We start from the raw sequence: 11,449 nt of genomic DNA, 5'->3' as shown, positions 1-11,449 counted from the left end.
ATAACTTATCAGTGCATGACTAACTATTAAAGGACACCATACATTGAATGAAAAGAGCAAGTTACGTCTCAGTTGCAAGAAATGGCGAAATACCACAGTTTTTATATGGGCTACCTTGGCATAAGGTCATCAACTATCATTATCTCTGCCAAGAAAGCCAAGGAATATTTCAACAATACAGATTATTGAATAAATTTCATAAAGAAAGTAACATTAATTTGTTATAATTTATATAATTGGAATATATATTTGATTTATTTAGTGTTTAGCTTAAAACTAGGATAATACATTTTGGAAAATCAAATTCAAGAAAAATAAATAATTTAAGCGCGTATTAGAAATAAATCGCAGAAACTTGATTGAATGTTTTTAAAAATGAGCTTTTTATTTATACTCCTTCATACAGTGAAAGAGTATATGGACTTGGGACTGATTGCCCACTCGAAAGATCGATCCAAAAATATGATGCCAAATCGTAAGCTATAACAGTTTACCAAAAACATCGGGGTATGAGCGCGTATGGTATTATGAGTTCCCTCTTGAACTTTATATGAGTTGTAACTAGATGTAAATGCACTTAGGACTATTTAAATAGGCTGCCAGACTTGGGTTACTTGGGCACCAGCTGGGCGTGCTCCTCCATCTCCTCTTCGATCTCTCCATCTTTAAGCGACTCACTGGGCAGCTGACTCGACTGCAGCTCATCGTGGTACTCGAGCACATCGCTCGGATGATGATGTCGTGCATTGAAGAGCTCGTCCTCCTGGTCTTCGCCGCTGTCGTCGGCTTCATCGTCGGCAATCAGAGCGACGCGGGTATAGAGTTCCGACTTGTCCTCTCTCCGTTGGTAGAGCATTCCGCCAGCCACGCCCACGCCCACCAGTGATACAATAACCGCGATCACAAGCAGCGCAGTGGTCCAGGTCATGTACTGTACCCTGGCATCGGTTTCCAGTTGGGGATTAGCCGGATTGGTGACATCCGTCACGGTGCTGCGCACAACGTAGGCGTAGCAGTAGGTTTCATTGGTCTCAACCAGCTTGCGCAGCTGGCTGCCCGGATAGCAGGTGCTGCACTGCGAGGCACTGGGGCCGTAGCAGCGCAGGCAGCTCTTGTCACAGCTGGCGCAGATGCGACTGTGGCGCGGTGTCAAAAGCACGGTGCTGCTGGAATCACTGCTGCGACGTCGACGTTCAGCCGCCTGCAGTGGATCGTCCAGATCGCTGAAAGATTGGTCACTGCTGTGCAGCTCATTGTCGACGTCTGGTACAGCATTAGCTGCTGTGATATCTGAATCGCTGAGCGCTACGTCCAGATCTATTTCATCCACCTTGTTCTGGGCGAAGGTGTGTCGGGGACACTCGTCATAGCAGAGATCCTGATAGAAGTAGCTGGGCTCCTGGCATTCTGTGAAGAGCAGTCAATGAAGAGAATTAGTTCCTGAGCGATGATGGGCAAGAGATAAGGAGCTGGTTACAACTAACCAATGATGAGAAACCATTTACCTCCGAAACAGTGTTGATAAATGGAGCAAAGAAGTTGGAAAATAGCAATGTTTAGTTAGTATAGCAGTAGAAGAGTTGAAATCAAAACATAAAATAGTAATGTGTACAAAATATAGGCAACAAAAGAATTACATTTTTAATTATTTACTAATTTCTTTATTTGTTTGTTTTTTTTTTTTCATTTTTTTTTTTGTTTTTTAATAGTTGAGTCTCTGCTGAAACTTTTCTATTAACAACAAATGTTTAAAAGCAAGCGCAGTAGTCCAAAAAACATGCTCAAAATAATAGTGGAAAATCAAGAGGAATGTGCGTATGTGCTGTACCGAAACCAGTGTTGGAAAGTAAACAAGCCATAACGATGAACAGTGTGAGAGTGCATTAAAAAACTATGTTAAATTATAGATTTTACGAGATTAACGAATAGGAATACCAAATTACAGTGTTAATAATCACACAGCAGCACAGTACGTCGAGTACATGGGTTAAAAAACAACAGATTACACAACACTAAAGAGTACTAGAAAATTTGAAAAGTTCAATGTTGCTTAATTTTTTTTTAAATCTTTTCTTTTTTTGTATTTTTGCCAAACTCACCTTGCTTTTGAGCTATACGAGAAGGGAACGGAGTGTTCAATTTTGTAACTGTCTAAAATGTTTTTGGACCACATTTCTTTTTGTTCTTACTGCGCAGTGAGAAAAACTTTGTTGTTGCAAAAAAAGTTTCGCAAAAATTTGTTTTGCGTAAATTAAATATTTGGTTACGTTTTCAATGCATTTATTTATTACTCAGATAGTTATATTGATAGATATTCGTATATATATGTATATACTATATATAGTATAATTATATATAATATATATATACACAAAAGATACATACAAAATTCTTGATTCGAAATAGCGGCCATCAAACCTCATTTACAATAATATTTCAGTTTTACTTTCTTCTTATATTCATTATTTTTGTTTAATTTTTTACATTTAAAAATTTAAGTTTTCGCACAAATTTAGTATTTTTTTTTTTTCGAAATAGCAGCAGTTTTCCTTTTATAATTTTAAATTTAACTTTAATTTTTAATAACTACCCCAGGCCCTAGTACCATTTTTGTCTGTTTAAATTTAGATTTATTTTGTTCTTTATTTTTCTTGCTTATATTATTATTTAGTTTGCGCTTAAATATTAATTTGGCTTTTATATTTTAGGTTTCTTTTTTCTGAAAAGTGTTTAAGCATAAGTACCGCAGCCAGCAATGAGTTACTGTAGTTAAATGAAACTCATAAGTGGAGAACAGATTTGGAAAAACTTATGAAAAATTGTTTGGAAAATTTTTATATATATATATATATATATATATATATATATATATATATATATATATATATATATATATATATATATAAATATATATATTGATTATTATTATTTTATATTTTAGTTTGTAGTCTTATGATTTAGTTAGACATTTTCATTTTATTATCGCTGCTATTTATGGTATATGCTTGAAGATTTCAATTTCAGTTTGTTGCAATTAGACATATGTAAAACGGCTAAGTTATTGTTAAAAATTATTATTGATTTCTTATATCATTATAAGTTTTCATGTCAGTTTGCTAAGTACAACGAGAAAATTAATCAAAGCAAAAATTAATATTTGTATAGTATATTTGTTTTTTATAAAATTTATTTATTGTGCATTTACGATATGATTATTCATTTCAACAGCAGGCAACAAATAATTACTCGTATAGAGTGAAAAAAAAAAAACAAACAAACAAACAAATTGTATTAAATGATATGCGCTATGTATTACTATTTAAATTCTATAGATTGGAGTAATTAAACTGAGAGAAGATTGTTTGCTTTGCGTTGTATTTATTGTTGCTTAGTGTATGACAGAGAGAGATAGAGATAGAGGAAAAGAGAGAGGGAATTAGAAATATTTATTGCACTCGCGTTACGTTTTGATTTTGTTTCGATAATTTTTTAAACTTATTTGCCGTTTTAGATGAGCACGAAAATAGAATGAAAATGTATTCGTGTCGTGTCACGCATCTACGTGCGCATCTCTATAACCGATTACACTCGTCAAAATAAATCTTGCAGTGTTGGCAAAAGATGAACAACAAATATTTTAACAAAGATATGTGAGTGTTGTAAAACGATTCGATTTTGCTCTGATATGGAAATCAATTAAACTTTATTTTTACATTTTACATGTTACTCGTATATATTTTATATTGCAGCGCACAATATTAATGACTAGAAGTTTCTTGCTTACTTCTGGCATTTCCTCAACTTTTTTATGCGCTTTTATTAAATATTATTAATTAATTCGTTCCTATGCTCACTAGAAAATTAGCTAATTTTTGTTTTATTTTTTTCATTCTTTATTACATTTTGTTCAATCTTGTTTTTTGTTTATTATTTTCATATTGCAACTTTGTTAAAAACTGCAGGAACTTTTTCTATATATATATGCATAAATTGTTAAGTTTACGTTTATATAATTTTTTTAATTAGTTATTCCTGGTTTCTTGCCTACTTTAATATAATACGTAGTCGTACCCTACACCCTAGTATTTCGTTTTCGTTTAGTTTTATTTATACTTTCTTTTATGTTTAATCAATAAATTGTTATTGTTTGTTTTTTTAGTTACAGTTTTAATACAAAAATTGGTTTGCTTTGCTTTGACGCCTTAACACTAAAGTTATATGCGACTTCGTTTTTTTCCCTTAAATGAATTTCAAAATTTTGTTCGTTAAGATTTACGTTTAAATTTTAGAAACAGTCTTTTACTATGAACTCTAAACTGTTGAACATTTATTGTATTGTTTTGTTTTATTTTGTTTCGCTTTGCGCGGCACACACAAATAATTACAAATAAGATATGATAGTAAAAATTACTGTAGAAGAAATTTGCAGGCAGTGCTGCTCAAACTGTAGCTATTTGGCTGGCCTGGTAATATCTGAAATGCATATATACGTATAGATACATGTACACAGCACACACTCACACATACACTCAACGAAACGGTTTGAGAGCCACTGCCTCAAAAATGCTGCTCAGTCAGCCAGAGCCTTTGAAAATGGCGCGCCAGGCCAACGCATTAAAAACTGTCGCAACCAAGGCGCAATGCATGCAAAACTTTGCGAAAAATTACTTTGGCACAGGAAAATTGGAAACCCTTACTTTAAATGCATAAAAAAAAAAAAACAAACAAAAAAGTGCGTTTACAAATATTTTGTACAAAATAAAAATAAAATATGACAAAATTAAACGAAAACAACGAACAAATTTAACTAAACGCTTAACAAATGAATTAAAAAATAGTCTTTAACTAAATATAACTACTACTTTAGTTCTGTTTGTGCGAAACAACCCTTTCTTTTGCTGTTAATATTGTTTCTGTTTGTCGTTAGCTGTCACGCCTACATTTAGTTGTATATTTGTGTGTATAACTAGGTCTTACATTTAAATTTAACTACAAAAAGTTTAAGTATATTTATTTTTTGGACTTGCAGTGTTTTTTTTTTTTTTTTTTTTTTGTATATATATTTGTTTTCTACGCTTATTTATCATGTTGTTTTTTATCTTCTTACTTTGCTATTGTTCAATTGATTTTCGACAGCTTAGAAAATGCTTTAATCAAGCACACAGAATGCTTTTGTCTATGTTTAAGATTTTTTTTTGTTTGTTTGTGGACCAAACTTAAAACTTGGAATTGAAGTTTGTTCACCATTTGTTTTTTGCTTTTTTTGTTTTTTTTTTTTTACAGTTTTTCTTTGTTGGCTATGTAAATAGTTTTGCTTTTGTTATTGTTGAATTATCTAATGCTTTTGTTGCTGTTGCCAATGTTGTTGCTGTTGTTGTTGTTGGCAATGGCTTGTTTAGAGTTTAGATAGAAGACTTGTGTTATGAGTAGAAAGATTAAAGACAAACCTAAACATTTCTGATCGCTCCACTTGAGGCATGCAGCTGCATTGCTACGATCCTGTGCCATGTCCACTTCGCCCACCTGCAAGACAAAATGAAAAAAAAAGCCAATGCAAAGAGAAATACGTTAGTATTTGATTCAAGACAGTGCGCAGATTTCAGAATCAAGTGCAACGTGACGTATGAGCAATATAAACAAAGACTCTTGGACAGTCTGGGCCAAGTATAATAGAAAAATTTGTATAAATTAATATATTTGTAAATTATAGAAAAATAATAGTATAAATAATAATCAAAATTTATTTTTAGAGACTATAAATAAATAGTATAACATTTCAGTAGTATTCTGTATATAAATACAATATAATATTAATATAAATTCTTTTGTATACCCTACTCTGTACTGCATTGAAATTCTCTGTACTCCACCCTATTTATACGATACAGCCTACTTCCTTATATATGTGGCCTGCATATAGTTCGTAGTATTCGTATTGTACAAACTCCTTAGAGCACTTTAATGTTTGCTCTTTCATATACCGTCTATATGAAATACCTATAAAATCTATTATACTATGTTCAATAGCTTGTCTATAAATTGTGATACAAAATTGAAAATCAAATTTTTTTGACAAAGCTCAATCCTTAAATAGATTCCAGATGAGGTTGAGCTGCGCTGATAGTTTCAAGTTTCCCTCTGTGCAGGCCTTAAAGAGTGCGGCATTTAAATGCTGTGCTGTGCTGGTTAAAGGTAATTTTGTATGCTCTATGTCTGATTGGGTGGACGGCCAGTTGGGTGGCTTTGGTGGGCCTGTCTGCTTTCCGTTGTGGTTCATTGCATGTTGCCGCCATGTCTGGCAGTTCAGTTCCAAGTACTTAAGTATGTATGGAAAATGAACCGAGTGCGCCTGTGTGTGTGTGTGTGTGTGTGTGTGTGTTTATTTATTGCTGCCCTAACCAAAAAATGGTTGGCTAAATACGGCTATCTCCGTCTTCTGCTGACCCTTCCCTCTCCCTCCCTCTCTCTCTCTCTCTCTCTCTCTCTCTCTCTCTCTCTCTGTCTGTATCTTTGCGTCTAACGGAACTTTCACATGCGATGAGGTCGCGTGTTACCAACAGCAGAAATTGTTAGTTATGCAAAAAGTTTGCTAGCAGCAGCATAAAAAGTCAAAGGTCAGTGCACTTTTAGTTTATTACAGCATACACACACACACACACACACACACACACACACACACACATGTATATACAACCTGCCAAAAATGTGGAAGGAACAAAAATACATTTCTACAGCTCTTAAGCAACAAAAGCTGCTAGAAGGTTAAAGAACTGTCCATTTCAGAGTGAGAGAGAAATGTTTTGTGCCTATGCCAAGTGCACTTGAACAGCGCGCTGCAGTTTAGAGTGCAGGAATTTCAATAGTTGCTGCTGCGCTGACTCTCAAACTGTACATGCAAAGCGAATTTGAGTGCATTTAATGCTGCTGCTCCACTGCGCCTAACAATGGCAGGAAAAGGCAAAAAATCGCGTAGCCAGCCGTTGGTACGAGCAAGAGCTTGGCACTTTGCCCATCATCGGCCAGGCCAAGATGCAGGCACACAGTATGTATGTGTGTGCTGTGAATTGTGCCAAAAAAAAATTGAATTCAGTTTGCCAGCGATAGAAGAAGAAACTGAAATTGAGCATTTTCGTATGCTAAATAGTGGAAAATTTATGAGCAGCTTGTGCATTAAAGCTGCGCAAATTGTTAGTGCAAAAGAAAGACTCCAAGGGAAATTCGAAAAGGATGTGCAAAATGGTAAAAGGAAAAGCCAAAAAGCATGCCAAACAGTAACTCAAAATGCAAATCTACCTACACAGAGCGAACAGCTTGCAAAGCGTTGCCAAAACGAAAAGCTCCTAAGTCTTGCAACCTGACTGGAAGTCATATACTATATAGATCATATATGTAGACCTAATATATCAATGTGTATGATAGCTCAAGCCAGCCACATGCAAGCAGGCAAAGTTGTGCCGTTATCTTGACGTCGACTCAGCCGAGCAGGGACACTTTGTATGTGCTCATCCTCAGCTTCAGCTTCAGATTCAGCTTCAGCTGTAACTTCGATTTCGATTTCCTCTTCAATCTCTGGCAAGCCACTTGCAAAGCACTGCAAATCCAAGAGCGTAAAAAAAAGGAAAACAAAAAAAAGAAAAATAAAAAAGCAAAAACAAACAAAAATATCGCATTTATCGAGGCCATAAAGCGCTGTCTCATTTATTATTTATTAATTATTTGTTTGTATTAGTGTTTGTGTTAGAAAATCTTACAAAGCAAGTTTGTTTGAGCTACGCTGTCTGCTGACTTCTCTAGGGACTTCTTTGACTTTGACTGAATAACAATTTATAGTCTATGAAAACTGAGGGAGATCTTGCTAAACTTGACTTTATGCCGTGCTACTCATGCTTTGCTGCTCTTCAATCTTCTATTCGTGTCTCTGTCCAGCACACTTTTCGTTTCGCTTCTCTCCCCAATTACTGGCCTCATTTTGTTGCTGTTGTTGTTTATGTTATTCAAATGGAATTGTGCTCACCTGTTGCATGTTGCGCCATTGTCCGCTGGCGTCGTGCTCGATGTCGTTGTGCGCCATATCGTTGCCATACAAATTGAACTGATTCCGCTGGCTCTTGTTGGGCTCGTCGTCGGGCTGCGGGGGCACCTCGGTGCCATAGAGTATCATGTCCCATTGTGTGATTTGGGCTGTAAGGCAATCAAATTGTATTAGAGCCGGCTGCGAATCGCTTCAGTTCGAAATCAAAATCAATATGCGAAAAATAAACAACAACAAAATTACAAATGAAACTGAAATGGAAATATTCCTGGAAAATGTAAAAACCAAACGAATGAAAACAAAAATGTAAGCATATGATTTATGCAATGGCAAACGGGGCGTGCAAGGGGGCAATAAATCTATCAGAGAACAAAACAAATGATGTGACAAAGGCTAAATACACACAATTTTCAAGTTGAGGCCAAGTGATAAATGTGCTGCGTATATTTTTGGCTGCTGACAACCAACAATAAGAACAACACTTGCACTTTGCATCCTGCACTTTTCACTCTGCTCAGTTAACTGTTGGCCGTTTGCAGTTTGCAGTCTGCACTTTTTGGTTTGAGCTTTGATTGATGAAAGTCTGCCAGTGGCTGTCAAACTGTTCACTAAGAATATTATGAGCAAACTTTAGAGCTCCTACATTCAAGTATTTAACTTTACTTAAACTTGGCGCTCAAATTCAAAAACTTATGACAAAAGGCAGACAAAAAGGTAAAAACTATCGCTGGCATAATCGATAGTATTCCATGTCTTTTCATTTCTGCGATAGTTCTATAGAATTTCGTTTGACGTTGATTTATGGTTGAATTTAGAGAATGGCTGAAGTGGGTTGGAAAGGAATTTAAGATCCTATTTTGTATGCAGTAATGTTGAAGGTATTTTAAAAATATTTGTGAAGTGAATTCATTTAAGTTTTTATAACTAATTCAACATTTTAGTTATAATACAAATTTGTTTTATTGAAAGAGATCTTTATATACCATATTCAAAATGAAATTTCTGTTAGGTCCAGTCTAGAGTGGACTATATATTCCAGTGATTGCAAGGATTATAAGGAATATTATCAACTAATAAGGGCAAATCTAATAAAAGGCATTGCTTCAGCTGAGGCTCAGCCAACTGCAAACAGCCGAGAGGCAGCTAAGAAGAAGTTAAAATAGAAAACATATTGATTTGGTTTCTCTCGCATTTCCATTGTTTACATCAAGTGCATTGCTTTCTCACATTGGGCCCGTTGTGCAGACAAGAAAAAAATGAAGAAGATGAGTAAAGGAAATTAGGCAAAATCAGCTTGGAGCTAGTTAAGTGCACTTTTCCGTCTACCGTTTGTCGAGGTGCCCTTGCGATAGCTGCTCGGCGCCAGCTGCAAAATAGTCTCCTCAGAGTCATCATCGCCAGCCGCCTGCTCGGAGTCAACATTGGCATTCGCATTATCAGCGCTGTCGTCCTGGGGCGCCAGGACACCGGCGGCGGCCATCAGCAGCTGCTGTTTTTTGAGTATGCGCTGATCGGGCAAAAAACTGCTGCCGCCCGCGGGCAGCATTGAGTGCGATGGAGGCGGCGGTGCGGACGGTGATTTCTTTGTGTTGCCCGGTTTGCTGCTGTTGACTGGTTTGCTGCTGCTGCCGTTGCTGCCGGTGTTGCTGCTGCTGCTGCTGCTGCTACTGCCGGCATTGCCCATTGTGGGCCGGAACAGGTCCACTTCAAATTGCTTGCCCTGTTTGCGTGGCGTCGGCTGCTGCTGCTGCTGTTGTTGTTGTTGTTGTTGTTGTTGTTGTTGGTGCGTAGCAGGCTTGGACTTTGGCTGGCTGCTGGTCACGTAGGGCTCCAGCTCGGGAAATATGGCCTGAATCTTTTCGTAGTGCTCGAATAGTTTCGGTATGCGCGAGTCCTGCTGGCTGTTGTCCTTCACCTGTTTGGCCGCCTTGCCGGGCAGGCGTGCTCCCGTCGAGCCATTATTGCCACGATTGTTGTTGCTGTTGCTGCTGCTGCTGTTGCTCGAGTTGCTATTGTTAATTTCGCCTATGACTTTGCGCGTTTTTTCATCATAAAACTTTTCACTTGAGCTGCCTTTTGGTCGTTGCGTTTGCAGCCCATTTGCCTGGCCCTTGGACTTGCCACCGCCACCGCCACCGCCTCCTCCGCCGCCGCCTCCGCTGTGCTGCTGGGATATGCGATAATATTTGTTCTTGTTGCTGCCACCTCCACTGCTGCTGTTGCTGTTGCCGCTCTGCATGGCTTGTTCCTTTCTGTTGTTGGCCTTGCCATTGCCAGACTTGTTGCCCTTGCTGCCCTTGTTGTTGCCTTTGTTGTTTCCCTTACTGTTGTTGTTGTTGTTGCTGTTGCTATTGGTCTTGCCCAGCAGAACACCATATGTGGCAGAGATCTGCTGATAGCCCTGCTTGGGTGGTGGCACCGGCGGCAACGGATTGTTGGTCACCAAATTGGATTTATTGGGCGGCATTTTGCCCAGTGGCAGCTTGGCCCCACCTGCCGGCATCTGGGCGAAATTGTTGGGCGATATGAGGGGATATTGCGGCGAATATACCTGGTGCAGGTTGCTGCTGGTGCTGCCCTGACCTCCACTCGAATTGGGCGTGGTTGCCTGCTCGTCGCTGACGCCGCGCGGCGTCGATATCGGATCCTTTGGATCGATGGTCAGCGTGGTCCCATAGAAGATCAGCGACCATTCGCGCAACAGGGCGTGGCCTGATTCGTATATGCAGGTGTATTTTTTTTTTTTTTTTTTTTTGTGGTGGACATTTTATTAGCAATGGGTGAGTTGATGCGTGTTAGGTTGTGTGTGGTTCCACAGAAAGCGCAGCATGTAAAATTGTTTCGTTTGAACAGCTCTTGATACACATACATAGCTCTAGTTATATATATAGTGGCGCAAACTTACCCATGTAGCGTCCCTCGTTGTGTATCTCCAGCTGCCAGTTGCCGTGCGGCGACTCGCCCCACGTGTGCACCGACATGAAGGGCCACTGGTTGAAGCCGGAACGTGAATTGTCATGAATGCTGTGCGGGAATATGCAATGGAGTCGTTTTACTAGAGTTCGCTTAGAGATATTCAATAATGTATATTGTGAACTTGAATTCTTTACTCTAATCACTTCAGATTACTATAGAAACTTCATATGCATATCAACTCTATCCATCTTCGTCCCTCACTCAACTCACCGCGATGTCAGCAGCGTCACCCTCGTATTGGCTGGCGAGCGCAGGTATAGCTGTATGTCGCCGCGTCGCTGGGAGGTTAGGGTGATCTTGGCCTGGACGTGCTCCAGATAATTGACCGAGAGGCAGTGATTGACGGCCAGTTGCAATGTGATGTGCTTGCGTGGCGGAATGGCTCTGCAAGAGTGAGGAAAACGAAAATGAAAATGAAATTCGATTCGTATATATTCAGGC

At 38.2% G+C, this 11,449-nt stretch overlaps 1 protein-coding gene across 2 annotated transcripts in view; it reads right to left on the bottom strand.

The window, feature by feature from the left end:
- Nucleotides 1-217: 217 nt before the first annotated feature.
- Nucleotides 218-11,449, bottom strand: part of Fur1 (Furin-like protease 1) — a 178,740-nt gene continuing 167,508 nt past the window's right edge. For both annotated transcript variants that reach the window (XM_018103174.2, XM_089265336.1), the window contains exons 8-13: nt 11,219-11,392; nt 10,938-11,056; nt 9,359-10,744; nt 8,015-8,181; nt 5,448-5,523; nt 218-1,407 (exon numbers count right to left, since the gene is read on the bottom strand). In XM_018103174.2, coding sequence (XP_017958663.1) covers nt 611-1,407; nt 5,448-5,523; nt 8,015-8,181; nt 9,359-10,744; nt 10,938-11,056; nt 11,219-11,392 — 2,719 coding nt within the window. In that variant the 3' untranslated portion in view covers nt 218-610. The remainder of the gene's footprint in view (nt 1,408-5,447; nt 5,524-8,014; nt 8,182-9,358; nt 10,745-10,937; nt 11,057-11,218; nt 11,393-11,449) is intronic.

This window comes from Drosophila navojoa, chromosome 2 (assembly GCF_054131105.1).
Source record: "Drosophila navojoa isolate 15081-1374.11 chromosome 2, UAZ_NAV_1.0, whole genome shotgun sequence".
NCBI lineage: Eukaryota > Metazoa > Arthropoda > Insecta > Diptera > Drosophilidae > Drosophila > Drosophila navojoa.
Note: the sequence above shows the minus strand (reverse complement) of the source record. Positions and strands in the feature narration are given on the sequence as shown.